Here is a 26,390-nt window from a genome sequence, read left to right on the forward strand (position 1 = left end):
GAAAACGAACTTCGGAGGAGGCCGGGCGCGCCCCGGGGCGCAAGCGGGGCACGGCGGGCGGCTCCCGGGTCCCAGGCCTCGAGTTGCCCCTTCCTCCCCGCGAGGGACCCACACGCACCCCACCCCCAACCCCGGGCCCGGCCCCCGCGCGCGCGCGCGGGACCCCGGCCCCGGGCGCGAGGCCGAGCCCGCCGCGAACAATGCGCGCCCCGCCCCGCGCCCGCCCCCGCTCTCCCATTGGTCGGCGCCGGACGGGGGTGGCCCGCGGGGGCGGGCGCGGGCCGGGCGCGGCGCGGGGACGCGGCGGCGGTGCGCGTGCGCGGGGCGGGCCCTACGCGGGGCGGGGGCGGTGCTTTGTGTGCGGCCGGCGGGGCGCGCGGCGGCGGTGGCGGCGGCGGCGGCGGCGCGGGGAGCGGGGAGCGGGGAGCGGCGGGCGCCGCGGTCGGGGCGGGCGCGCGCGGCAGCATGGAGGAGCTGAGCAGCGTGGGCGAGCAGGTCTTCGCCGCCGAGTGCATCCTGAGCAAGCGGCTCCGCAAGGTGCGTGCGGCCCGGCCCGCGCCCTCCCCGCGCCCTCCCGCCCCGGCTCACGCGCCTCTTCTTTCCCTGCAGGGCAAGCTGGAGTACCTGGTCAAGTGGCGCGGCTGGTCCTCCAAGTGAGTCCCCGACGCGGCGGCGCCCGCCTTCCCGCCCGCGCCACCTCGGCCCCGGGGGGCGGGGGGGCGGGGGCGTCGGCGCGCTGGGCGGGAAGTTCGCGGGGTCCCCGCGGGCTCGGCGGGAAGGGGGCGCGCAGCCTGCGCGGGGCCGCCCTTTGTTTACGGGCCCGCGGGGCGCGGGGCTGACGGCCTCCCCCGGAAGCCCCTCCGGCCGCGGCCCGGACCCCGCGCCCCCGGCCCGCTTCCCTCCCGCGCCCATTTGTTGCTTGTGCCCCCGGGCCGCCCCGGCCCTCCGCGCGGGACGCGAGCCCCCCTCCTCCCGTCCACATTTTCCCCGCTGTAACCTGAGCTTTCTATTGATGGACGTAGGACTCCTTTTTTTTTTTCTCTCTCTCTACCCCTTTTAAAGTAAGGAAGGGTGTTTGGCATCCCCGGAAGGGGCTCTGTTTACAGCTCCTTGGGCCCACCCGTTTCCCGTTTCTTCCCGGCCCCCACTTTTCTTTCTTTGCTTTCCCCTCCCGGTGCCCTGGCCCGCGCTCACTTGGGCGCCAGCCACATTGTTCTTAATCTTTGGGCTGCGCTGCTGTGCCCCTCGGCCTTCCCCTCCCTGCATCCTGCAGCGGCCTTCCCTTCCCTTCCTGGATCCGGGCCAGGGTTTGGGGGCTTCCCTCCCGGCTACTTCCCATTTCACTGGGATTCGTTTTCCTCCCAGGGGGGGAGACTGTGGAGTTTTCCTGAAGCCTAATGTGAATTGGGGGTGGAGGTGGTGGTTTCCCTTTGAGTTTGAGGCTAAGGTGTTGGCTTCAAGACCCCCAGTCTCCAGCAATTCATCCTGGCCACGGGTGGGACTTGGGGGCACTCTGCCCCAGCACCCCTGTGCCCTTGCCCCCAGCAGGGATTGGAGGGCGACAGGGCAACCCCACTCCGGCTGTTTTCTGAAGTAGCTGGTCACTGCCTGTCTGGTGTTTCTCGACATCTTGTTTTTTCCTTTTCCAGACACAACAGCTGGGAGCCAGAGGAAAACATCCTGGACCCGAGGCTGCTCCTGGCCTTCCAGAAGAAGTGAGAAAGTTAACACCACGTGTGGGAAGGGGGACAGCGTTGGGGACACAGTGGCCTATCATAGAGCCGTGCTGGCCTTCCAGGGGTCCGGGGCTTGTGCTGTGGTCTGAGTTCCAGTAGCGGTGGTCACCAGAGGACCTTCTGTCCCATGTCTGAAGGTGCAGCAAGCCCCGAGGTCCCAGATGAGACCCTACCCCACCTTCCCTCGGCTGGCCCGCATGTGTCCAGACCTAAGAAGTCACTGAGTTAGTGCTGCTTTGGGCCTTTCTGACAGCCACGCGTGCAAAAACGAACCTTCTCGGTTCCTTCGTGAAAAGTTCTGGTTCCTCTGGTCGGCCTTTTTTGTTGAGTAATTTGCTAACAGCGCTAAGAAAAACCAGGATGACAGGTTTGCCATAAAATTAGTGACCTGGCTGCCCGGTGCTGCCTGAGGGTGCCGTTGGGCAAGAGAAGGCTCAGAGAGGGAGCCCAAACAGCACAGCTAAGCTGTGAGCCAGGTGGGACTGAGCGCGTGCCCTTGCCAGTCTCGGGACAAATTTGCTCTTGTAATAATAATAGGTGTCATCTTTTCTTTTAGATAGGAGACTGGCGTTGAGAGAGACCTCCTTTGACCTCAGGCAAAGGGGGGGTGAGGGGCAGGCGACGGGTGGGCCTCCCACCCTGGCCCGAGGGTCCGGGGGTGGGGGGTGCTGTTCCCAAGCACGCTGGTGGAGGCAAGGTGTGGGTGCTTTGCTGGGGCTTGCCCTGTTGATAGAGGCAGATGGGTTAGTTGCCCAAAAACTTGCCCGTCTAGGGTCAGTCTGGCCAGCATGTTCTCTGGTCCACTTTTTAACCCACTCCCCCCGCCCCCCACTGAAGCATGGTGTTTTTGGTCTTCTCAGAGAAGCCATGACAACAGGAAGAAAATAAAGCTAGGCTTTATAAAGAATCACTGGATTCTTTAAGAGATGCCCTTTCGGGCCCCAACGAGGTGATGTTTGTCTGCTTTAATTACCGGGAAGCTTCTCCGGATTGAGCCTCTTCCCCAGGGGTGCCCTGAAGTACAAGCTTCCTCTGGGGGTGGCAGGAGGCGGCTGTCTTGGCTTTACGACCCTGAGTCCCAGGGGTTCCCGAGCTGACTGGAGATGTCCTCCCGGAGGTGTGAGCTTTGAGCCCCAGCCACTTCGGGACTGGGCGCCTCCAGTGCTCCCAATCTAGAATACTGTCTAGGAACAGCGAGGTCCTAGGAAGAGGAACCGGGGAGGGAACTGTGTACCAGGGGCACCGGCTCTAAGAGCAGAGTCCTTGGTCCCCCCTGACCTGTGCCCCGGGGACGTGTGAGCGTGGTGCAGCTGCGGAGAGGCAGAGGCTGGGGCCCATGGTCCTTGTCTCCCTGCCTGGGTCTCTCGTTTGCAATGGTGGGGTCTCACCACGTGGGAGTTCTGGCTCCTAGCGGGCTGCGTTTTAAAAGTTCCATAAAACGTTTTTCCTGCAGGAAGTAACCGCGGTTAGCACAGGTTTGTCTGAAGGGGAGTCAGAAAACCGGAGAAGTGTTCCTTTCCCAGCTTTGCTGGAATTTCTCTCGCTTTTGCAAATGAAACGGAGGGATGGAAAACAATAAGCATATCGCACAGGGGAGGGTGTAGACCTGTGCGGTGGATACGTTAACTGACGGCCCAGGTGTTGGCGGTGAAGGTGGCGGTCAGCTACCCGAGGCTCTGAGTGTCGGGCTGTTTGAAGCCCTGGGGTTCCCGTGTGGTGGGAGGGGGTGTGGGTGCGGGGCTTCTCCCACCCTGATTGGTGACTGTCTTAAGGGAACACGAGAAGGAGGTGCAGAACCGGAAGCGAGGCAAGCGGCCGAGGGGCAGGCCCAGGAAGCACACGGTGATGTCCTGTAGCCGGCACTCCAAGCTCAAGGTGGGTGGCCGCTGGCCTGACGTGGCTCCTTCCCTCCCGGCGCTCTCTCTGGGCTCTCTCTGGGCGGGGCGGGAGGGTTGAGGGCTTTGGGGAACAGGGATGGGGCTGCTGTGGCCACAGAGGTGGGTCCCTTGCTCAGAAGACCCCCGCCTCAGGCTTCCTTCCTCACTTGTGCCTCTGCCAGCAGGGGGCAACAGCAAGCCCCAGCTCCTGCCCCTGCCCCTGCCCCTGCCCCCGCCCCCAGCAGGGCCCTGCACTGGCCGACCCCCTCCAGAGCCGGTTTCTTGTTCATTCTGTGTCCTTCCTACACTCCTTTCTAGTGGGCGGCAGAGTCAGACTTGTCTGCTGACCACTGTCTCACTGCTGGTGGCTCACAGGAACAGGAAGGACACCGTAGGCTCTTGTACATTCACTGAATAGACACAACTAACCAGGGCAGTTCGCGGGTACACGCGCACTTGGGGGCGGTGGCAGCGTCCTGCCTTCAGTTCCGAGGCAGCATGGAGCGAAAGGGTCAGGGCCTCGGTCTTGACCGTGTCTTACATTCCTTTCTCGAGGGCCCTGCCCCAGGATCTCAAAACGACACACTGTGGCCCAGAGCTCAGTCGCTTACAAAAACCGCCCTTGTGGGAGGCTGTGGAAACCTTGCTTTAAGCTTTGGGGGGGGGGGGGGTCCCGTGTGGGAGACTGTGGGGTGTTTAAGGAGGGAGGCGACCCAGGCCAGCCCTGTGGCTCGGGCTCCCACCAACTGGGGACCACGGAAGTGGCATCGAGGCGGTGGGCCTGGCCGGATGAGGAGGCCCTGAGGCTCTGGGCGGCCCTGGATTGTCCCCCGCCGAAGGCAGGCGAGCTTTGCCGCAGGGAGCCCGTGCTGGCTCGGCCTCCCTACGGTGCGCCTCTTGAGACGCCAAGTCAGTGGGAAGCGGGCTGCGTTACTTGCACGTGGGGAGACGCCCAGGAGATGGGAGGGCAGCAGTTTGTTTTCCTGGTCGCTGGAATGTTCTGAAGGGGTCACCTTGGGAAGCGTGACGACTGCAGCAGGGTGTCCTCTTGCGTTCGATGGCGGAGCCCTTGCACATCTTCTCCTGCCTCCTGGCCCGAGGCCCGTGAGTTGGGTTGCCCTGCGCTTTCCCCTCTGACTTGTGTGCAGCGGAGTCTGTCCCCATCACGACCCTAGTGCCGGGGACGCGACCGCGCTGACTCTGCCCTGACTTCCTGACCCACCTGGGGTTTTTGGTGCTGTTGGTTCTGCTTTCAACTGCATTCCACGGACTCTCGGGAGGACTTCCCAAACTTTTCTGGAGCGAGGTGCCGAGAAGTCGCTCCCTCTTGGCGGCTCCTCTCCTGTGGAACCCACCAGAGGTTTGGCTTGGAGGCGTCTGACGCCCTCTGGACGCCGGGGGCCCGGCCGTGGAGGTGGTGACCCCTCCCGTTCTCTTTGCAGGAACCCGACGCCCCCTCCAAGTCCAGCAGTTCCACGTCTTCGTCCACGTCTTCCTCCACCTCCTCGGACGAAGACGAAGACAGCGACTTAGACGCCAAGAGGGGTCCCCGGGGCCGCGAGACCCACCCGGTGCCTCAGAAGAAGGCCCAGATCTTGGTGGCCAAGCCTGAGTTGAAGGACCCCGTCCGGAAGAAGCGAGGCCGCAAGCCCTTGCCCCCAGAGCAGAAGGCGGCCCGGAGACCCGTGAGCCTGGCCAAGGTGCTGAAAACCGCCCGGAAGGACCTGGGGACGCCGGCCGGCAAGCTGCCCCCGCCACTCAGCGCCCCCGTGGCGGGCCTGGCGGCCCTGAAGGCCCACGCCAAGGAGGCCTGCGGTGGCCCCGGCGCCGTGGCCAGCCCGGAGAACCTGGCCAGCCTCATGAAGGGCGTGGCTGGCAGTCCCAGCCGCGGTGGCATCAGCTGGCAGAGCTCCATTGTGCACTACATGAACCGAATGAGCCAGAGCCAGGCCCAGGCCGCCAGCAGACTGGCGCTCAAGGCCCAGACCGCCAGCAAGTGCGGCCTCGGGCTGGACCTCAAGGTGAGGACGCAGAAGGGGGAACTGGGGATGAGCCCCCCGGGAAGCAAAGCCCCAAAGGCCCCTGGCAGCGGGACTGTGGAGCAGAAAGGAGGGAGTGCGGGGGGGTCCCCCTATGTCCACAGCGGTGGCAAGGCCCCTGCGGGGTGCCTGGGCCCCCAGCCCGCACCCGCCCAGGAGCTGAGCCCCCAGGTCTTGGACTTACAGAGTGTCAAGAACGGCACACCGGGGGTGGGTGTGGTTGCCCGCCATGCTGCGGCCACCAAGGGCGTCCCTGCCACCAACCCAGCCACTGGGAAGAGCGCCGGGGGCGCCCCCCCCGGGGGGAGTGGGGCCAGCGTGTCCTCCGACACCAACAAGAGTGAGAAGCCGGCTTCTAGGGGGGCCGCTCTGCCCACCCCTGCAGGCAAGAGGGACTGTGTCAAAGGCAGCTCGGGCCCCGGTGGGCAGGAGGGCCACACGGGCCCCGGAGAAGTGCGCAAGGCGGCCTTGCCGTCCGAGATGAGCACCGGAGAGGAGAACAGCAGTTCCGACTCCGACCCCGACCCGGCCTCCCCGCCCGGCGCTGGACAGAACCTGTCTGTGTCTGTCCAGACCAGCCAGGACTGGAAGCCCACCCGCAGCCTCATCGAGCACGTCTTTGTCACCGACGTCACCGCCAACCTCATCACAGTCACGGTGAAGGAGTCCCCCACCAGCGTGGGCTTCTTCAACCTGAGACATTACTGATGCCCCGTAGCCGCCTGGCTGCCCGGCTCTTGCCTGCCCTTCTCTGGCCTCTGGCTTTGCTTTGATGATGGCCCTGTACCCCGGGCCCTTCCCAGGGTCCGGGTAGCCTCCTTCAAGGGCAGGCTTGGAGGGGACTCCCCGAGGCCCTGCCTGTGGCTTCAGGCAGGGTCATACCTTGATGCCTTGCCAAGGCCTGGCCTTGCCCTCGTTTCTACCTCTGGGCCTCTGCTTTCACTTCCCATATGCCTCAGGAAGTCTGCCTCCCGGGTCTCTGGCTGAACGTTTCTCAAGGCCGTCCCCTGTTGGCTGTTTGAACCGCTCTCCCTGGCTTGTGATGACAGAGTAGTGGTCAGCTTTCCTCTGGATTTCCCAGGGGTGCAGCTGTTAGAGGAGAGATCCAGTTGGTCGTTCCTGCCCGGCGGTGGGGAAGGAACGTGTACTGGGAAGTTGGGGTGGAGGGGGGGGTCGGGCCTTGAAGGACGCCGTGCGGGCTCAGCTAGGTTTTTAGGAGATGGGCCATGGGCCAGGTGAGGGACCTCACCAGTCGGGACTCCCCTCAGTGCCTGAGCTGCCAAGGACTAGGGGTCTGCCTGCCTCCTTGTCCCTGCCCCCATGTCGACACCAGAGGGCCGTGGCCTGAATGTAGGCTGGCTGTAGCCGTGCTCGGGAGCCCTGCAGACCTCCCTTGGTGCCCTGTAAGCCTGGTTCAAGTTAACGACTGCGGCACCGAAATGTCTTAGAAGTCAGATCTGGGAGGGGCCCGTCTCGTAGCGGTTTGATCTAGAGCCTCCCCGTTATGGGGAGAAGCAGAAGGGTGTCTCTGGCTGCCCTCCTTTCTGCCGTTCGTGCCAGGACAGCCCAGCCGGGGTCCCACAGAGGGCCTCTGAGAGCCCCTGGAAGGTGGGAGTGTGGGCAGATGCTTAGCCCAGCTCCCTCCCACGGCGGCCTCTCCCCCCAGGTGGACACCACCCCCCTGCTCCCTGACAATCCCTCCCGCCTTTGGGGGTTCCGTGTGCTCCCTCCCAGCTGCAAGGCTATACCCTCGGACCATTTGGAAGTGGGGCACAATCTGGGCGCCCCACCTGTTGGAGGTCCCCCAGGAAAGGGCAAATCTGCCTGCCCCCAGACAGCCGAGTCTGGGAGCTGTCTTGTGTGGCCTGTGGCAGAAAGGTGGGTCAAGGAGTGGGGACGCTGGGTCTTTGTGATGCCAAAAGAAAAGTGGAGGTGTGGGTCCTCCTCTGCCTCGGCTGTCAGTGACAGTGACGGCCAGCCAGCAGGTGTGGGCATGCCCTCTGTCCTGTTGCCTTGATCACAGGGGAGCCCAGACTTACACAGCGGGCTCTGCTCTCTGAGGGGCGCGCCTGCCAGACCTCCAGCCCCCCTAGTCCCTCACCCTGCGCGCCAAATAGAAAGATGGCTTTTGTGAACCTGAATCGATTTCAACAGTGTGCCTTTGGGGACAGACACGTGTCCAGGACCTCGCCAAGGGGCATCCGGATGTAGCTTCCAGATTTCCTGCGCGGTAGCTGTGCTGGGCTGCGGCAGGGAGGGGTGCCCATCTGGGCAGATCCGGAGGGCTGGGGGTCCCAGACAGCCAGGCTAAAAGCTGGAAAGTGGGAGGAAGGGATCGCGGCTCGCACTGCACGGTCTGGAAGAAAGGGGTCCCGGCACACTGGGCCACTGGCACCAGCTCCCCCTCTGGTTCCCAGGCACCCACGTGCTCCCTGGCTGTGAAGAGAGGGCTCCCCCTCAGGGGGGCTCACCGGCTCCTGGGTTTTCAGCTCCTTTTGTGCCAGGCGCTGTGCTGCCTTAGAGGCCGCAAAGCCAGGCCAGCAGCGGCTCCCCAGGCCTCTGGGACAGCCCGGGCTCCCGTGAGCTGTCGGACAAACGTGTGTCTGCACCAAACCCCGATGCGGTGCCTTTCTGTTTACCAGCTACTATAATCCCAAAGTCGAATCTGCAAACACCTTACTCCCAGCCACTTTGCCTTGCTGTGTTGTGTGGTTTTCATTCTGGTGCTTCTGACTCCACGTGGTTCGTGTTTAAAAGGGTGTGTGTGTGTGTGTGCGCGCACGCGTGCAGGCATGACTGCCTTCACTGAAGAGTTGACCGTCACGTTTACCAATAAAAGTAGTACTTTTTTATTTGCTGCTATGTGGACATGTGTGTGCTGTGCGTGTGGGTGGGCGGGTGTGTGTGTGGCTGGGCATCCATCAGTTCCGTCTGGTTCGAGACCCCTCGTTTCTTTAATCTGCAGGGTCTTCTCCGTGGACCGCATCACAGTGTATGCTGAGTGGGTGTTTTCATACTGTCGTGTCTTTGTTTGCTCGTAACGGATAGGAAGAAGTGCCCAGTCTGTCCTCTTAAGAGGATTTGACCTATTTTTATATATATTTTTTGGTACCAAAAAGAGCGTTCCTTGTTTCGGTTACGCTCAAAGTTCTGACCTGGGCCTAGAGGTTTCATTAGGGGGAGATGGGAAGGACCAGAGCTTTGGACCAGTGCCGATTGCTGGCTTGATTTGTGTTTTTTAATTAAAAAAAGAAATTCATGTACGCCACTCCTAATTGCTTTAAACTACGGCTGTTCGCTTTTTTAAAAGGACAAAAGTGAATAGGTTATGGCCCTGGGAAGCTTACGATCTTTGTTGAAATCAGAGCAGCCCAGCCCCCATATTCAATCAGGACCTACCAGTTAGAGAGAATGCTTCCCCCAGGAAGCCCACAGTGGTTTGGGGGGAGGGGTGGGAGGAGGGGCAAAGTAGTGTGCCTAGATGACCAGATATTTTGCTCAAATACATCTAAAGATTCGGTTGCTTTTCTAGTATTTTTGGAGAACTAACACTAGGCATACGTTGCAGGTTTTTTGTTTTTTGGGGTTTTTTTGACGTTAATTTATTTTGCAGGGGAAAGACATTAGTGAATGGTGTCAGGTTTTTGTCTTACTTTCTGTTAATTTTTAGTATATCAATAAATACTGTTTTTCACTTGTCCGCCTGGTGTACCTCGTGAGTGATGCCTGGGAACAATTGCCTTCACTTTCCCTTTCTTGAGGCAAAAGCCATCTCTGGACACAGACTGAATCATGGGACCAAAAAAACAAAAACAAAAACCAAAGCTTTCGGAGAGGGTTATGGCCCCTTTCCTGGAGAGCAGAAAAAGGTGTTTTGTTTTGTTTTGTTTTGTTTTCTCAACAAAGGGATGGGGTTGATTCTCAAGGTGAACCCCTCCATCGGCAGTTTACACGGGGTGATTTGGAAACGTCTGGAGAGGATTCTGGCTGTCACAACTGGGGGGCAGGGGCAGTGTTGGTCGCTACTGGCACTTTGTGGGTAGAAGCCAGGGACGCTGCCATACAGAATAAACTCACTTTGAAACCTCTCCCAGAAAGTGACGTTTTAAGTAAAAAAGAAAAAAAAAAAGATCCTGTGTTGGAAAGTTACTCAAACCCTAGAGTCCACCACGTGGGGCACCGGCTATAAAGTCCCACGGGAGTCACCGTGGCGCTCCAGAGGCTTCCAGTCCCTGCTGCTACTGTGCTCCTTGCTCGTAGCTCATCATAAAGAGATGATTGCTCATTACGAACCTTCCCTGGGTCTGTAAGGTTTGCATCACCCAACGCACGAATTTGTTCATAAATTTCAGCCTCCAGGGAGAACCGAGCTCCCTTTGAAGTGGAGGCAGAAGAGGGGTCTGGCTGCTGGCCACCACTAGTTGAAAGGCTAGTTGGGGCAAAGGCCTGAACGTTTTCCTTCCGGCAGAGCTTCCCACCACAAATACCAACGCAGCCCACTCTCCAGAAGAGGCCTGAGGATTTGACGTGAGGCTCTTGCAGGGAGGGCTCCAGGCCTGTTCTTTCGCTGTCCCTGCAGACGCTGGAGCTGTTTTGTTTTGGAGAAGGTGGGCAGGGATGACGCTAGGCGTCCTGTCCTCTCTCTATGGCTTTTGAGAGCTGCGGGAAGGGGTGGGGATGGCCGGGGAGGAGTAGGCGAGCCGAGCGGAGCCCGGTTGTCCAGAGGCTCCGCCAGACGGGTGCGGGGCCCTGACCCACACCGGCCTTTGTTCGTTTCTGCGCCGCTGATCTGATGGCCTAATCCACCGCCTTCCCAGAAGAATGGGCTGGGCTGCCAAGGGCCCCGGCCCGGCCCTCGGCCTCCCCCCGGACTCAGCCCCGCGCTGTCGGGTCCAGCCCCAGGGCGCCTGGCGCGATGGGTCAGCAAGGCTCCGAGGACGCGGATCCCGCCGGCTGAACACCCCCTTCCTGTCCGCAAGGGAGGGGCGCAGAGGGGGCGCCCACCGTGGCCCACTGTGGCGCGCTTTTGGGTGGGGGAGACGAGTCTTTCCCGGCTCATTTGGAAACCCAGGAAGGCACTTCGCGAATCGAAAGGCCGGGAGGGGGTGGGCGCCGGGAGAGGGACTGAGGCCATCGCCTCTAGAGGGCGCGCGCGACCCGCGGAGTTCGAGCCTCTGGCTCTTGGGACGCGCGGGGGGACAGTCCCCACCTCGGGCTCCGAGCTGCCCCCGGGAACCGAATGGCGCGATCCCCACCCCGACTGCTCCCGGGTGCCCCTGGCTACCTCCAATTCCGAAGTCTTGGGAAGAAAGCCCCGGCCCCAACCCACGGCCTCTTCCCCGTGTCCAGGCCCCCGAGGCTGGACGCCGTGGAGCGCCGCCAAGCACGGAGCAGCTCCCATCCCAGACTCCAGCTGGATCCGAGGCCCCCTCTGGGCCTGGAGGACTTTTTGGTGAGAGGAGGAAATCAGAGCTTGAGCCCCCGAAACGCCCGGTGCCGGCCTTCTCGCCGTCGGGTCTCGCGCGCACAGCACAGGGCCTCGACCAGGATCCGTGCGCTGTGAGCACCAAAGGGACAGAGAGCCACGAAGATTCCAGTTCAACCGGCGGCAGCCACAGGAGCCGGCCCGGCCCTAGGGACGCAGGCGAGCCGACCCAGGACGGAGGCGGCACCGCGGGCCAAGGCCTCCCCCGCTGGTCGCTTTCCCGGAGAACCTGCCCAGGGAACGGAGACCGCGGAAGGAGCTCTCGGTCAACGCAGAGGGTGCCGGTGCCCAGGTGGCCGGGAAGTGGGGGCTGAGTCGGAGCCCTCCATTCTTCCCGAACATGAGCCCACTCCGCTGTCCAGACGCCCAGGAGAGGTCGCTTGAGGGAGTCCCGGCCGAGCAGCTGGGCCACAGCTCAGGGGCTGGTCGCCCTCCGCGCCCCTCGCCGGCCTCCCCACTCCATCCCCGCCCCGGACTCCGCCCGCAGAGGGCGCGGGCCCCTCAAGCCCGTAGGGCGCTCAAGGCCCCGAGACCCGCTGCCCAGAGCCTCCCACCACCCCACCCCCCACCTCCCCGCCGGCGCAGGTCGCTCCCCACCTCCCGGATCCTCCCACTGGGCTCTCAGAATTGGGGAAGGAGGCGCGGAGAGCACCGTCAAGGGCGGGGTCCCCAATCGGTTGGCCGAGGACAGAAGATGCGCGGGCGAACGCGTCCCCACGCCCCTCCCTTCGCGCTCTGCCAGGGCGCCTAGGTCGGGGCTTCCCTGCGCGACAAGGCCCGCGGCTGCTTCGAGGGAGGTATTGGGACTTTGCGGTGGCCGCCTTGGGGTCCGGGAGGCGGCTCTCCTCTGCCGCCCCACGCCCGCGCCCAGCAAAGTCTTCTTGGGCCGGGAAGGGCCGAGAACCCCCCCATCCCCACCCTGCGCTCTGCTCTCCCCCGACCGCGCCTCGCCCGGCGTTGGGGCTTTTACACCCCAAGAAGGCCGGGGACGGCGATGCTGGCGGGGGGCGGGGGGCGCGGGGCTGCGCCGCGGCAGCCCAGGTTCACTAATCACATCAGCCTGCTCTGCGCCGGCTCCAAGCAGTCAGTTGCCTAGCAATACCCGCGAATTCAATTCCTCAATCAATAGGCGCGAGGCGCTGCATTTCGGGGAGCGCTGGCGAGGCTGGGTGGGTCTGGGGGGCGGGTCCCGCGACAGCACCGGGAAGCAGGCCGAATGACCCGGGGCGCGCGGCTTGGGGGCGCCCGGGCCTCGGGGACCAGCGACGTCGGGCCTAGGGGTGGGGCGCGCGGGGGGAAGCCCCGCCAGAAGAAAGGGGACCCGAGAGGTCGCGCCCGTCCTCCTGGGGTCCCCGAGTTCCACCTGGGCCCCAGAGAAACGCGGCCGCTGGGTGAGGAAAGGCACGACCCCCACCCCCCACCCCGGGAGGCTAAGGAGGGTCACACCCCACTCCCTCCGGGGCCAGTCTCTCCCCCCTCCCCTAGTTGGGAAGTTCCCCCGGTTGGGGAAGGGCCTTTGCGGCGCGGGGATCCTCCCGGGCCCACGGGGCCCAAGGTGGGGTTGGGTGGGATGGGCAAGGAGAGAGGAAGAAAGGGTCCTCTCTCCCGGGGCTACGCTTCCCTCTGCTCGAGTTGGGGGGGGGGGGGGGAGAAAACAATAAAACCGAGACACGTCTCTATTTACAAAGTATATATTTAAACACGTAGAAAGCGGTATTGGGTACAGACATTCACGACCGCAGAAGATAGGTACCGAAGCTTCACTCTTGAGCTGAGGCGGGGGTCGATTCGAGATTTGTACACATCTTAGAATTAAATAAACCCAACACGCGCGCACATCCCGCGCGGTTGCAGACTCCCAGCCAAGCGGCCCTGGCCCCCGCCCTCCCACCCCCCAGGTCAGCGTCGCAAGAGCGAGCGGAGAAGACACACACGCACGGCCACGGACAGACGGCGGACAGAGGGGGCTCTGGGAGCAGAACCAGGCTGGCCAAGGAACGTCGGAGGGAAGGGGCAAAGTCAGCCCCGAGGGAGGGACACGGGAGCCAAGGGGGCGAGGGACAAAAGGAAGGCGGCAGCCAGGTAAAGACACGCGTCCCCGAGTTACCGTCCACTGGGTAACAGACATGCCCCTTCGAAGAAGCTTCGTCTGAAAACAGCGTCCACATTTAAATAGATACACTTGGTCAACGGCGCTTCTTTATACAAAGTCTAAAATACCAGTCTGACAAATGTGAGCAGATAAAAATCCCCATTCGAGGGGCTTCTCTTTATAGGCGCAATTTGATATTCAAAAACAAATAAAATCATGTAGTACACCGTTTTCCCCTTTTTTTCCTTTTTTTTTTTTTAAACCCCCTCTCTTTAAAGGCAAGAAAGTCTGGGGGAGAGAGGGAGGTGGGAAGATGGGGGTGCGGAGGACAAGGCTGGCGTGCCCACTCTGTACCCCCATCCAGAAGCTCCCCCCAGCTCCGGCCCCCTGCCTCTCTCGTCCCGAGTCTGTGCTTCCTCCCGTGCGCCGGGCCCCCCTGCTCTCCCTCGACAAGCAGGGGGGCAGTCAGATCTCCCTAGCCCTTTAAGTGCGGGGGAGGCCGGGGAGGCCGCAGGATCAGCCCTCCAAGGGACGGAGGTGTGTGTGCGGGGGGAGGACAGATTTGTGCTTTCGAGTCAAAAGAGGGGCGCGCGTCCTGCGTCCCTGGAGCGCACGGGGGCGCCCCGGGCCCCGCCGCCGCGCACGGCCTCCACCGCCGCGGGCCGTCTCTTTTCAACTCCCGCTCCTCCCGCCCCCTTTGGCGGAGTCTGAATGTCGAGTTCAAATAGAGAACACTCCGCGAATCGAAAAGGCCTATAAATTATAGCTTTTGCTCTTAAGAAGTGGGGGGGGGGGGGGAGGAAAAAGCAAAAGTTCTGATGCGCATTCTTGGATGAAAACCTCGCCTCGCCCCTCCTTTCCCCTCGCCCGCCGGAGCCGCCGGGAGGCGAGTCCTGCCCGGCTCCTAGAGCCCCGAGCCCAGACCCTGCACCGCACTCCCGGCCGGGCCCGCCGCCGCGCCTCCCTCCGTGGGTCCCGCAGGGTGGGCCTGTGTGGCCGTGCGTCCATCCGAGAGCCGGCGGCCCGCCCTCCCCGAGGGAGTGAGGCTAGTCCAACTCTTCCTGGGAGGTGGGGGCCACCGTCTCTTCTCCTGGCGAAGCTAGAGTGCGCGAAAAGGAAAAGTCCGCCCCCAAACACTTTTCCTGTAAAACAACAACTGTCTCGAACTCTGGGCACTGACATGCAATCCTCCCAATTTATCCTGGCATTTCGGGAATGTAAACAGATTCGCTGGGTTTCTTTTCTTTCTGTGGAGTAAGGAAAGGAATCGAGGGAACTGGGAGAGTTTATCCACATTACATACACACGATCTGATCTGCGTGTGTAACACACACATCTCCCTTAAAGTGCATTTCCTGGTGTGGTCCCCGGGGCGGGGGTGGGGGTGGGGGGGGGTAATCTGCTGCTCCCCAACCACCTGCAACTCTCTAACTTTTTACCTTCAACATCACACACAAAAGTTATTCAAGTTAATACTTTTTTCCAACAGACTTCTTAATCTTAAAAAAAAAAAGCAAAACAGACTGACCCCACCCCCTTTTTTTCTGATTGGGGAGCTAATCTTTTGTTGGCCTGGTGGGCCAATGGGAAGAGAGAAAAAATCCGGGTCCTGCCTTGGTTCCAGGGGTCTGCCTTGGGGCTGTGGGAAAAGGGAGGGGCGAGGTGGGTAGGCCAGTCCCTCCAGACACGATCAGAGAGTCCAGTACCTAGGTCCCCAAACTCCTTAGTGCTCTGGGTGGGTGAGGGGCGGCGACTCAGCCCGTCTGCCCCAACTAAACCACGCTGAGTCTCTCTCTCTCTCTCTGCTTGTTTAAATAAAACAACTTCAAGAGTTGAAATATATATATTTAGATATTTTTTCTTAAATAACATATTTACATCTAATAGAAAATATAACTCTAGAGATAATCTTTCCAACCAAAACTGAGGGGAGGGAGGAGAAATGGAAAGGACTGGGGTATGTGAAGTTAGGGACAGGGCCAGCCCGGAAGGCCGCCTCCCACCCAGAAATAAAAAGCATTAGGCCAAGTTTGCACTCCCACTCTCTCTCCTGCTCTCTTGTCCTGCGATCACCCACCCAGCAATTCATCTTTTCTCTTTAAAAAAGCCTTGGTCCGTGTTACTTTCCTTAATGGTGACGGTCAAAAAGTTTGAGGTCACGTCGGTGACCACCACCTTCTCCAAGTTGGTCAGAGAGGGACTCCAGGATTCCTCCTCTGGGTCCCCCAGGATTCTGGCCACTGGGATCCTGGCGATGAGGGAGGGCCTTCCCCCCTGGGCCCCCATGTCCCGATACAAGCCCCCCACAGAGCCAGGAGTGCCTGAGCCATGCCGGACCCGAGGGCCACCAGGGTCCAGGGTGCCCTGGCCTCTGGCCTCCAGGAAGGTCGCCCTGTGCTTTATGACCCTGGCCGGAAAGGTGTCCACTGCCAGCTTGCCTGTGGCCTCGGCTGGGCTGGGGCTGGCCACACCGCACTGGGCCAGGTCCGAGTCCTGCCTCCGGGCCAGCTGGATCACGCTGTGGCCAGCTGGGAACTTTCCTGCCCCGGAAGGGGCCTCGTCCAGCTTCCTGCCCTTGAGGTAATCTCCGAGGCCATCACTGGGTTCTCCCAAGGGCCTCTGCGAGGGGTCCAGGAGCTCCTTCCGGGGCTTGGGGCCTCGCTTCTTGGAGCTGTCTCCCGGCGAGCTGGGCTTGTCATCTGTGCGGCTGGCACCCCGCTCACGCTCCCGCTCCCTCTCTCGTTCCCGCTCGCGCTCGCGTTCCCTCTCCCGCTCTCGGTCCCGGTCCCGAGGGGGCTCCACTCGGCAGGTGCTGCTGGTGCTGCTGCTGCTTCCCGGCGGGGACAGACCCATGTTCCGAAGGCCCTCACGTGCCCGGGATGTAGAGGCCAGGTCCTGGGGCGAGCGTCCAGGGTAGGGGATCCGGATGCCCCGGGCCGTGTCACTCCGGAACTCATAAGTTTTGGCCTTTGCTTTGGCCTGGGCCTGCAAGAGAGAAGGCATGTCGAGAGCAGACCAGGGCCCTGCCCACTCCCCCAGGACCCTTCTTCCAGCGGGGGTGGGGGGGGGGCGGGGGGGGGACCTCCCTGCTTCACCCTCTGATGCCTCCGGATTTCTCTATGGGTGGGGGTGGGGCTTAGGGGCAGCAGTCTGGGGGAAGCAGAGAATTTGTCTGGAAGCAGCCATTTGCAGAAAGCGCACTTCTTGCTTGTATTTGATTATATGTCTATTTGGGATGGCTGTGGGCCGAATCCTAGTGTGCTGAACCCCTTCCCCCAAGACACCTCTGGGCACTGCCACTGACCTGGTGACAGCCTGTCTGGGGACTCCTTCCTAGATTACAAATAGCCAAGAGCAGTGGACACCCCCAAAGCTCCCTAAGCCCTCAGAGCCCCCTTCCCCACCCCCCCAAATGACACTGTAACACTGCTGCCCACCATTGGATACTGCCCTCCTACCTTGAGAAGGAAGGTTTTGGGTTTGGGTCCTCGCTTTTTGGGGCCATAGAGCTCCATCTCCCGTTCCCTAGAGAAAGGAAGGAAAGAGAAAGGGGTGTGTGAGTAAAGAACCTAGTGGGACTCCAGTCCAGGTTGGACCCATGTTCCTAAGTGAGAGTCTGAGGCTTGAAAGGGCCTGTACCTTTCCTCAAAGGCTGCGAGCAGGCGAGCATCCAGGATGTTTTCTTCGGGTTCCCATGTGCTGTACCTAGAGGAAATCAGGAAGAAATGGGCGTCAGTCCCGGGAACAGGGAAAGAGCGGCGGGTGTGTGTGTGTACGTCTGTAACTTTTCTTGTTGCATTGTATTGTATTTCAATGTAAAGGGAAAAAGAGGAAGAAAGAAACCTCCCGAACAACAGTCTGGGGTTGAGAATTGCACATAACCTACTTACTTCTGCGACCAGCCCTTCCATTTCACGAGGTATTCCATGCGTCCCTGCGGATGCAAAGGGGGAAAATGCGTGTGTGCAAGGGGAGAAATGCATGACGAGGACACAAGAAATGCATGCAAAAAATGCATGCACCAAATGAATGCGCGAAATCCCATCGCGAAAGGCACGCGCTCGCTGCATCACCCCCTGCACGAAACGCTGCACAAAGTGCATGCACCGGCATTCATCCCCCCACCCCGCCCCCCACCCATGCAATCTGTGCATCGCTGCAAGTCTAAGGAAAGCGCTTGGGCTCAGAGCCGCCGCCGCCGCCGCCACGGCCGCGGCCGCTGCTGGGACCTGGGGGAAGGGAAGCTGGGCTGCAGCAGGAGGAGGGAACCCAGGCCGGGAGGGGAGGGCTCGGCCAGCCTCGGTCCAAGGCCCGGGGGTACCTACTTTCCGTATGCGCCGCTTCAGGAGGGCTTCGGCCGCGAACACCCGCTCCCCCACCGCTGAAAGCTCCATGTTGACTCGCCGCTTCCCCCCTTGGCCGCTTCCAGGAGCAGAAAAGCAGCAGCCAGCGCACGACAGACCATAATACTCTCCCGCTGACGTCAGTTCTCCTCCCCCTCCCGCGCGCCCGCTCCCTCCCCGCCCCCCTCCCGCGCGCCCGCTCCCCCTCCCCTCCCGCCCCGCGCTTCCTCCGGCCCCACGTGTTGCTAACGACGTTGCTAAAGCGGAGCGGCTGGGGCCTGCGCCTCTGCGCGCCGATTGGGCGAGCTCCGGGCCACGCCCCTCTCCCTTTCTCCCCCGCGTTGCTACGTGACCCGCGTTCCAATCGCCAGGGGGCGGAGTCCGAGGCTACTCCAGAGACTGAACGCGAGGGGGTGGGGGCCGCCGCCGGAAGTGACGTCGCCGGGAGGGCGGGCCCGGCCGCTGTCAGTCTGCGGGGCTGGCGAGGGGGCCGTCCACCCTCTGTCCTGGCCGGGGCCCCCTCCCCCGCCACCAAGATGTCCCTCCGGTGCCCCGCGTCCCCCAAGGCTCTCGCTGGGACCCCCGCGGTGGTGTCAGCCAGGCCCCGCCCCCTCTGCAGACCCCGGCCGCCCCACCCCCACCGCGCGGACTCGCGCCCTCCCCTCCCCCCACAGCCGCCGCCCGCGCCGCACAATGCACAATGCACAGGTGCTGGGGCTCCGCGGGCCGCGCCGGCACCCCGAGAGCCGGCCACGCGCCCCGACCCCGCTCCCTCCTGGCCCCCTCACCCCTTCCGCACACCCGACCCTCGGTCTCCATGACAACGGCCTCCCCCGCCGCCGCCAGCCCCATCCCGCTAACAAATCAATGTGCCTGTGTCTCGGTCTCCTGTCGCGCAGCCCTGCCCTCGGCCACCCTCCGGGCCCTGCGAGTCGAGCTGGGCTCCAGCGCTCACTCCCAGCTCGGAAGCCGAACGCAAGACCTAGTGGACACCCGCTGTCTCCCCGCCCCCACCCAGCCTTCCCGCGTCCCAGGACCCCGCGGGGGACGTCGCGCGCCTTCTTCCAGCCCCCTGACTCGTCCCCGACGCCCGCAGCCACCTGCCCCTGCCTCCAGCCCGTGCTGCTCGTCCCCGCCAGGCCCCGGCCCTGCGCGTCGCCAGCCCCAACCCAGCCGCTCCTTGCCCCCGGCCGGCCTGGGTGTGTTGGGGGGCTGGGGGGAGGGCGTGGACGACCACCAAGGCAGAGCCTGGAGCTTGGCTGGGATTGGGACGAGTAGCTGCGGGCGCGTCCCGCTCCCCGCGGACCCCGGCGACCTGCGGGGCCTGCGCCGTGCACTTCCTGTCCACGGCTCTTCCCGACGTGCGCAGCAAGACACTCGGCCAGGGAGCCCCGAGCGGGAAGTGGCGGGGGCGTGGCGGGGTCCAGTGCCTCTTGGGGGACCGGGGCTCCAGAGCGAAGATAGCAGGTCCGGGAAAGGGGGCGAGGGTCGGACCACGGACGCCTCGCGCGCGCGCGCGCACACACACACACACACACACACACACACATACACACACACGTCTTGCTCAGCTCGCGGCGACCCGTGGCTGGGGCGGCGGCGGTGACCGCAGCCCGAGTCCGGGCCCAGCTCTCCCCGACCCTTTTCTCTTACCGCCCAAGCTGCAAGTCACAACACCCACTCCTTGGGACCCATGATTTAGTTAAAACATCGGCGATGAACTTGACTGGAAGCGATTTCCCTTGGCGAGGGATGGAGTGGGAGAAAGGGGGGGGAAAGAGAGAGAACGAGAAAAAGAGAGAGAGCGAGAAGGCGAGCCAAGGAGTCTGACTCGAAAGGGCAGGGAGCCCAGAGCGGAAAACTGGCCTCCTGTCCCAAGTTAGGTGTGCGGCGGGCGGCGGGCGCGGCGCCGTGCGGGGCGCGCGGGACCGGCGCGGCTTCGGGCCCACCCTGCCTCCCACTCCGCGCCCCCGCCCCTGGAAACGCGGGGTTCCAGGTTTTGGCCTTGCTCCAAACTCTGCAAGGTGGGCGCCGGGTGCCCAGGCTCATCTCTCTGGCCGTTCTGTCTTAACGAACAGCGAGCTGACGACGGCCAGATCGCCCCGCAGACCCGCGCGGGCCGCCCGCGAGAGGCCGCCGACGGCCGCGTCCTTAATCATAAAAAGTCATTCCCGGTAACAAATAGTTTCGTTGGCCGGTGCCAGCGATACAGCTGTTTCTGTTTAAGCTTAAATACTTTCCAACAGTTTGGGCAGTAAAAATAAAGTCGGCCTCAGCCGCCTATAAGTGTCTGGTTTCCCCGCCCAGAGAAAGCCCACCCTCCGCCCTGGGCCCGGGTCGCTCTGCACGCCCCGCCTGCCCCCTCTTGGAATCCGCTGTCCGCCGCCGTGGGCGACGCTGCCGGTCTGCCCCGCAGCAGCCGCCCGAGGAGGCACGAGGGCCACCTTGGAGGCCGGAGGGAGGGAGCCTGCCCCGCGCACCCGGAGGACGGGACCCGCTTCGCCTCCCGCCCTCCCCCCACCCCTCGCCGGCCCGCCTGCGCCCGCAATGAGCGGCGGTTTCCCTTCAGATAGGGTTTCTGGAGCCCTGTCCCCGGGAGTTGTGTTTGCGTTGGGTGCCTTCACCGACCTGGAGTCTGCACGAGGCGTGCAGACGTTGATGGTTTCAGTTTCACTGAAAAAGTTACTCTCCACCTCCCTCCCAGTGTTTCTTTCTTTCTTTTTTCTTTTCCTTCCTCCCTCCCTCCCTTCCCTTCTTTCCTTCCTTCCTTGCCTGCCTTTCTCCCTCCTTCTCTCTCTCTCTCCTTTCCTCCCTCTCTCTTTTCCTTCTTTGCCTAAATGCCTCGGAAGCTGGAAATGGGGAAATGAAAAGCCTGGTGCGGCTATGCAGGGCCCCCTCCTCTGCGGGGGGGGGGGTCTTGAGTGTTTCCCCCAAGCTCCCCCCTGCGCCTTCCCGCCTTTCTCTATGCCTGGTGGTGAAAGCCCTTGTTCTGAACAAAATTATTGCTTGTGAGGTGTCTGAGTTTGCAAACATCGGGAATCATTCCTGCAGAGCCCAGAGCAAGGAGAGAACTCGGTCCTAAAGGAAACAAGGGGAATAGAATAATCTGAGATCAGACCGAACCCCATTCTTTCCAGCAGCAATCCCCCCCCCCTCCAGGGCAGGGTGTCATCCCTGCTTGGTACCCACCAACAGATGTCCTGGATAGAGCAGGGTTACAGAGAGTGGGAAAACGGGTCACTGAGCGACCTCAGCTCCGGGAAAGTTTGGACACAGAGAGGTAGCAGTCTGAGAAATGGGCTTGTGGTGGGGCAGGACTCAGAGCTGGGGCCTCCCTGGTGGGCACTGAGGATGCCCGTATGTGCCAGGAGAGGGCGCCAGCCCGGGAGCGGTGGGGGCACGATTCCGGCTGAGGGGGCAGGGTTCTTTCAAATTGGTCAGCCAGTGGCACTTAGAAACCAAGAGAACATGGAACCCCGCTCCCCACTCTGTGATTGAACGTCCCTTCCTGGATCATTCAACTTTCGACACCTCCCTTCTATCCTCCACACAACCTCTTTTCCCTTTCAAAGTTTGATCGTTGCTTTTCCCCCGTGCGCACCCCTGGGAGTAAACAAAACAAAGTTTCAAAGAACCCTCTGCTTTTAATCCCACTGCTCCGCTGCCCTAGGCTCCCGCTGTCAGGTTGGAGTGCGCGGCCTCTGCAGTAAATAAGGTAACTGCTTCCTATTACTTTAGCCCCATATGGCTGCAATTTGAGTGTCTTTGGAGACAGTGCTGGTGTTGGGGCGGGGGGCAGGGGGGAGTGAAAGTGGAAATCAAATGCTCTCAGATCGCATTTTTATGAAGGAAATTGTCGGCGATTCTCTCCGCAGCCTTCCCTCCACCCCTAGTTCCTGAGATGAGCTGCCCGGTTTCTTTGTTTACGGAAACACAGGCGCCCGCCCACCTCGGGCACCTGCTTCCCCAACCCCTGGGTCTCTGGCCCGATTCTGCACCGGTGTTGCTGACCTGGGCACACGGCTCCGATGTCCCTTCCCGACAAAGGACCTCCAACCTGCTCCCCACACCTGAGAGCCAGCCCGAGCCCTCCGTCCCAGTCTCTGGAAGGTGCTCATACCCTGTGCCCCATGCCATGGCCTCATTTGAGCCTGGAGGCCAGCTGAGGGCCGGGGGACCTCTCAGGCCTCCCTGTGCCCGCTGCCATCAGACCCGGCACCCAGGGAGAGAGGCCCAAGGCTGTCGGGGTCGAGGGGAAGGAAGAGGAGGGGCAGGCCGGGCAAGGCGCTCGGCTCCTGGGTTGCCGGCCAGACCAGCAAGCCCGAGCGCGTCCTCTAGCTGGAGGGTGAGGCCGGGCCTCAGCTCGTTCCCTGGGAGCGTTTCAACTCTGAGGCTCGGCGGGCGTCGGACCTGCCTGGTCTTGGCCACGACGCGGGCGGATTTGGAACCTAATGGTTCCTCGGGAGCATCGGTGGGGCCGGCTGTGAAGTGAGCACGGGTGGCTCTGAGGGGTGGCCGTGTGGGATGTGGCCTTTGTGCAGCAGCAGGGACCCATGGCTTACCTTCAGTGGCCCCAGAGCCCGACGGGCGTCCCCAGCCTCTGCCTCCCCCACACCCAAGCCCCAAGCCCGGGCCCACGCTTGCGGGGCACGGATTGTCTGTTTCTGGTGTGGGGGGGGATGCCAAGGGGCTGACCCAACACCCTGCAGAGAGGGCCCAACGACCCGGACGTGACACGCTGGCCAGTGACTGGAGGTGAGGCTGCTTGGGTTTGGGGCCTGGGCCCCAGCCCCCAGCTGTCCCTGGAGTGAGACACCCCACCTCTTTTGTCCTCCCTAGTAGACCTTCAGAGCATCCTGATTAGAGAACCACTAGAACACGCTGCAAAAGATAAGAGGGGGCTGGCCATGTTCCAATAATTTCCCACAAGCCTGCACCTACCCCAGAAGCCACGTGACCTTTGACTTTGGCCCCCTGAAAACACTGTGAGCTGTCGTCAAGCCCCCTCCCTTCCCCTCCATAGGAGGAATAGCGACCCCTCAAGAGGCAAGCAACATCTTCTGAACGCTTCTTGTCTGGCACCTGCACGGTCCCACCTGAGATCCTGAGATCCTTAACAACCAGGTGACATCCAGTCCACTGTTCCCATCTCATAATTGAGGAAACTTCAGGCACAGTGAGGCCAAGTAACCTGCCCAGGGACACACAGCAGATGTTATGCCTGACAAGTCCTAAGCCTAGGTTTTCTAACACTCTGCATCAGGCGCTTTGGACCCTCTGGACAGCTCACCTCCTCCAGGGCTTAAGGGAAGAACTCAAGGTAAGAAAGGGCCCAGGGAGCGTCCTGAAATGGCCACAGACGAAGCCAGGGGTCTCATTACCAGAATCAGCCGACTGGTCCCACGAAGCAGGGATACTGCTCTGGGCCCTTAGCAAAAATGATGACACTGAAACAGCAGAGGCGGGAAGGAGCCACAGCAGGCCAACCGACTGGGCTAGAGGCTAGATGTGGGTGCCAGTCTGTTTTCCCTCCATCACAGAGCACAGTGTCTACAACTGTGGGCTCTAGGGCCAGCCTGCCTGGATTCAAACCCACTTACTAAGTGTGTGCCCTTGTGTGAGTTACTTAACCACTCTGTGCTTCAGTTACTATAAGAAAACAGAGTATTAACGGGCTGCCCCACAGGGTGTGTAGGACGGTTGATTGTTAGGCACAGGTAAATGCTCAATAAACGTTAATTGTGACTGTCACACCTGTGACAGTCTATTACTGCTGCTCTGGGACCAGGTCAAGCTAACAGGACCCAGTGGGTGGGTCTGGTTTAGGTGACTTTCCCCCGGGGAACACAGGGTCAGCCTGAACTGTCCCTACTTCCCGGGAAGGGGCACCCACGGTGCTGGGAGCTGGGTGCTCACCGACCCTTTCGGGGAAACCGTGTACCCCTCAGTCCAGACTCGCCCCTTGGGGCATCTGCTCCAGGTCGCACCCGGCCAGGCGGCCCCCCCGCAAAAGGCACCGGCGGCCCCTCGCAGCGCGGAGGCCAGGCACGCTGCGGGAGCCTGGAGGCAGGAGCACGCGCACAGCGCCAGAGTCGGCACGCATGCGCTCACGCGCGCCGCAGGGTGGGCCCCCCCCCCCAAATCCTCCCCGGGAAGACCTCCTGGTGTTGCCTGCGAAACGCGGCTCGGGGAGCCAGGAGGCACCATCGGCCCCTGGGGTGCACAGGGGTGAGGGGAGACGGCTCAGAGGTGGGCGGGAAAACCGAGCGGCTGCACCCCTGCGCCGGTCCCGAGGAGTGGAATTGGTGCGGGGGCGAGTGGGTCCCGGCGCCGTGTTCCCGCCGCTCCTGGAGAACCGGCTCAGAGCAGGTCTAGGGACGGCGGGGCAGGAGGGCGGCGGGGTGTGGGGGCAGAGCAGCCTGAGACCAGTGGCTGGCCTAGGGGTCAAGGCTTTGGAGCCCCATCCAAGACGAGGGCATTATCAGAAGCCTCTTGGCCTGGGATGCCTGGGGCGCGGGGACTCTGCGGCCGCGTCGGCGCTGGCATCGACGGCTCGACCCATTGACTGCAGCCTGAATTGCAGCCTGTAATTCGGGCTGTCCCCGGTGGAAAATTTGTCCCCGGATTCTGCCGGGAGGGAGAGAGCAGTGGCCTCGCGGTTACGCGGCACGGTCTCTGTGCGCCCCCTGGGCTCTCGTGACCCTACACGTCCCGGAAGGCAGGGAGCACGTACCTCCCAAGGAATGGCACCAGGCTAGGCTGGCCAAGGGTTGCCGGCACCACAGCCAGGTCTCCGGGCTCCCTTGGACCCGAATTCCTCCAGGGTTGGCACTTTGGCGGCCAGCCTCGCTAGTGCGCTGGTCACCGCCTCCTCCCCTCCACCCTCCCCACCCCCACCCGAGGGCTCTCTTCCGCCCCAGGGACGTTGTAGGGACGCCTAGCTCTCCGTCTTTAGCTTCAGGTTCTTTCTCGCTTCCTACCCCGCCCCCAAGCGGAAGGAATTGAAGTGACTTTTTGCTGGGACTCCGGGGACCTCAACTAGTTCCAAACTGGCGGTCCCTCGGCCAGGGCTGTTCCTTATCCGGCTGTTGGCGCTGAGAAAAGCCCAAGCCCGGCCTCTCCTTTTAGAGGTCAGAGAAACAGGTCGGGGCGGGGGGCTACCGGGTCGTTCGAGGAGGCACGAGCTGGGGGCCTCCGGAACCACCTGGGGCAGCCGAGGCGTCCGCGGGGCCCGTTCGCCCTCCGCGGGAGCGGGCCGCGCGGGGACAAGCCCAAGGGGCAGGCGTCAGGGACCCGACGGAGAACGCGCGACGGTGCCCGCGAGGGTTCGCTCTTCTTCTCTCTGCCGGACCTCGGCGGGATTGCGCGCCCTCGGCCCGGCCCCGCGCCGGGGCTCCCGCCGTGCACGCCCGGCCTTGGCCCCCGGGAGGGGACGCCGTCGGGGGGCCCGACGAGGCCGGGCGGGCGTCGAGGCTGCGCCACCAGAGCGCGCCGGCTCCGCGCACGCCCAGAAGCCGCGTAGCCGGTTCCGGGGCTGCCGGAAAGCGCGCGGCCAGCGGCGGCCCCGTCCCCGCGCAAGCGCCTCGCCGCCCGGGAGGGATCCGGGTCTCTGCAGCCGCCCTCGGCCGCGGGGTGGCTCGGCCCCAGGGGGGGAAAGCGCGGACGGCCGCTCGGGCCGGGACACCCTAGCCGGAGAGCGGGGACGCCTTTTCTCTCCGCAGATGAAAGCCTCAGCCCCGCTTCCCCGCCCTTCTCTAGAAAATCAAATTCAGGGAACGTGGTACCGTATTTACCCGCACAACTTCCTCCCTTGACATTTTGCACTCTTGAAGTTGGGGCACAAGCGATTATGCAAACATCTGGGGCTGTCCTGCGCCGCTACCCGGAACCGTCCTTATTCATCTTGAAAGCCGCACTCCCTCATTTGCATAATAATGGCTTATCTAGAATAACACAGCAATCACAGGCAAAATTAATTTTCTTTTTCTTCAGCTAGTCCTTGAGATCCAGCAAACAGAGGCTTAAGGCAAGAAAAACTGATTTTGCAGAGAGGGTGGGATTCTTGACCAGGACCGGGGAGAGATGAGGTTTAAAGTAGTGGAAATTAAAAGCTGAGTTTCTATTATTTGATTTGGATTAAGGAGGTGCCTGGCCGACCAGCACTCTGGGCCTCTCGGCTGGTTCCGCCAGGACTCCGTTCCCCACCCTTTGGACAGATCAGAGGAAGCCCTTCCTTGCTCTGAGATTGCCGCCCTGCTGACTGGGGCAGAAGTCTTTGAATTCAAAGCAGAAAAGAAAAGAAAAAAAAAAAAAAAAGGTTGTGTGGGTGGTGGTGAGGGCATTATGTGGAGGAAACATCTTTTATACATTAAAAAATCTTTTTGATCTTTTTTAATATGAAAAGGAGTGGGAGGGAGAAAATCCATAAATAAATATGGTAAATGAATTTGCACCAGAATTGTAATCGCGGGGCCACTTTCGGGGCCATTCTGGGCTCCAGAGGAGCTGGTGCCCTCCGAGGCCACGGCCCCCCCTCCCCCAGTAGATAGTGCAGAGAAGGAACACAGCGCGGCGGGGACCCGCCCATGACCCCCACATCCTGCTGCGAACCAGAACCCCCGTCTCTTCCCAAAAGATGCAAGTTTGTGTTTATCAAGGAGGTGGTGGCGGCTCAGGCTTGCCACCAAGAAGCCACCATCGCGGCCACCTCTTTTTAAATAATTATTAAGTTCCTTTTAACATCAGGGTTACAGGAGGAAGGTGGATTCTGAATTGCGACGAGGTGGGGCCGCCTGCAGAACTGGGCTGGCAGGAGGGG

The 26,390-nt window shown here is 62.1% G+C and overlaps 2 protein-coding genes across 2 annotated transcripts; one reads left to right on the forward strand and one right to left on the reverse strand.

Annotated features, from left to right (window-relative positions):
* Positions 1-450: 450 nt before the first annotated feature.
* On the forward strand, positions 451-9,352 carry CBX2 (chromobox 2). Its single transcript, XM_042967285.1, has 5 exons — positions 451-537; positions 610-653; positions 1,650-1,715; positions 3,509-3,611; positions 5,056-9,352. The coding sequence occupies exons 1-5, from the start codon at positions 466-468 to the stop codon at positions 6,358-6,360; spliced, it is 1,590 nt and encodes a 529-aa protein (XP_042823219.1). The 5' UTR covers positions 451-465; the 3' UTR covers positions 6,361-9,352.
* A 3,501-nt stretch (positions 9,353-12,853) lies between these two features.
* Positions 12,854-17,709, reverse strand: CBX8 (chromobox 8). The gene is made up of 5 exons (XM_042966755.1): positions 17,555-17,709; positions 17,120-17,163; positions 16,869-16,934; positions 16,688-16,754; positions 12,854-16,214 (listed from the first exon to the last, which is right to left on the reverse strand). Exons 1-5 carry the CDS (start codon positions 17,621-17,623, stop codon positions 15,315-15,317), a joined length of 1,146 nt encoding a protein of 381 aa, XP_042822689.1. The 5' UTR covers positions 17,624-17,709; the 3' UTR covers positions 12,854-15,314.
* Between the last annotated feature and the right edge of the window lie 8,681 nt (positions 17,710-26,390).

The sequence above is a fragment of the Panthera tigris genome, chromosome E1, assembly GCF_018350195.1.
Source record: "Panthera tigris isolate Pti1 chromosome E1, P.tigris_Pti1_mat1.1, whole genome shotgun sequence".
Lineage (NCBI taxonomy): Eukaryota > Metazoa > Chordata > Mammalia > Carnivora > Felidae > Panthera > Panthera tigris.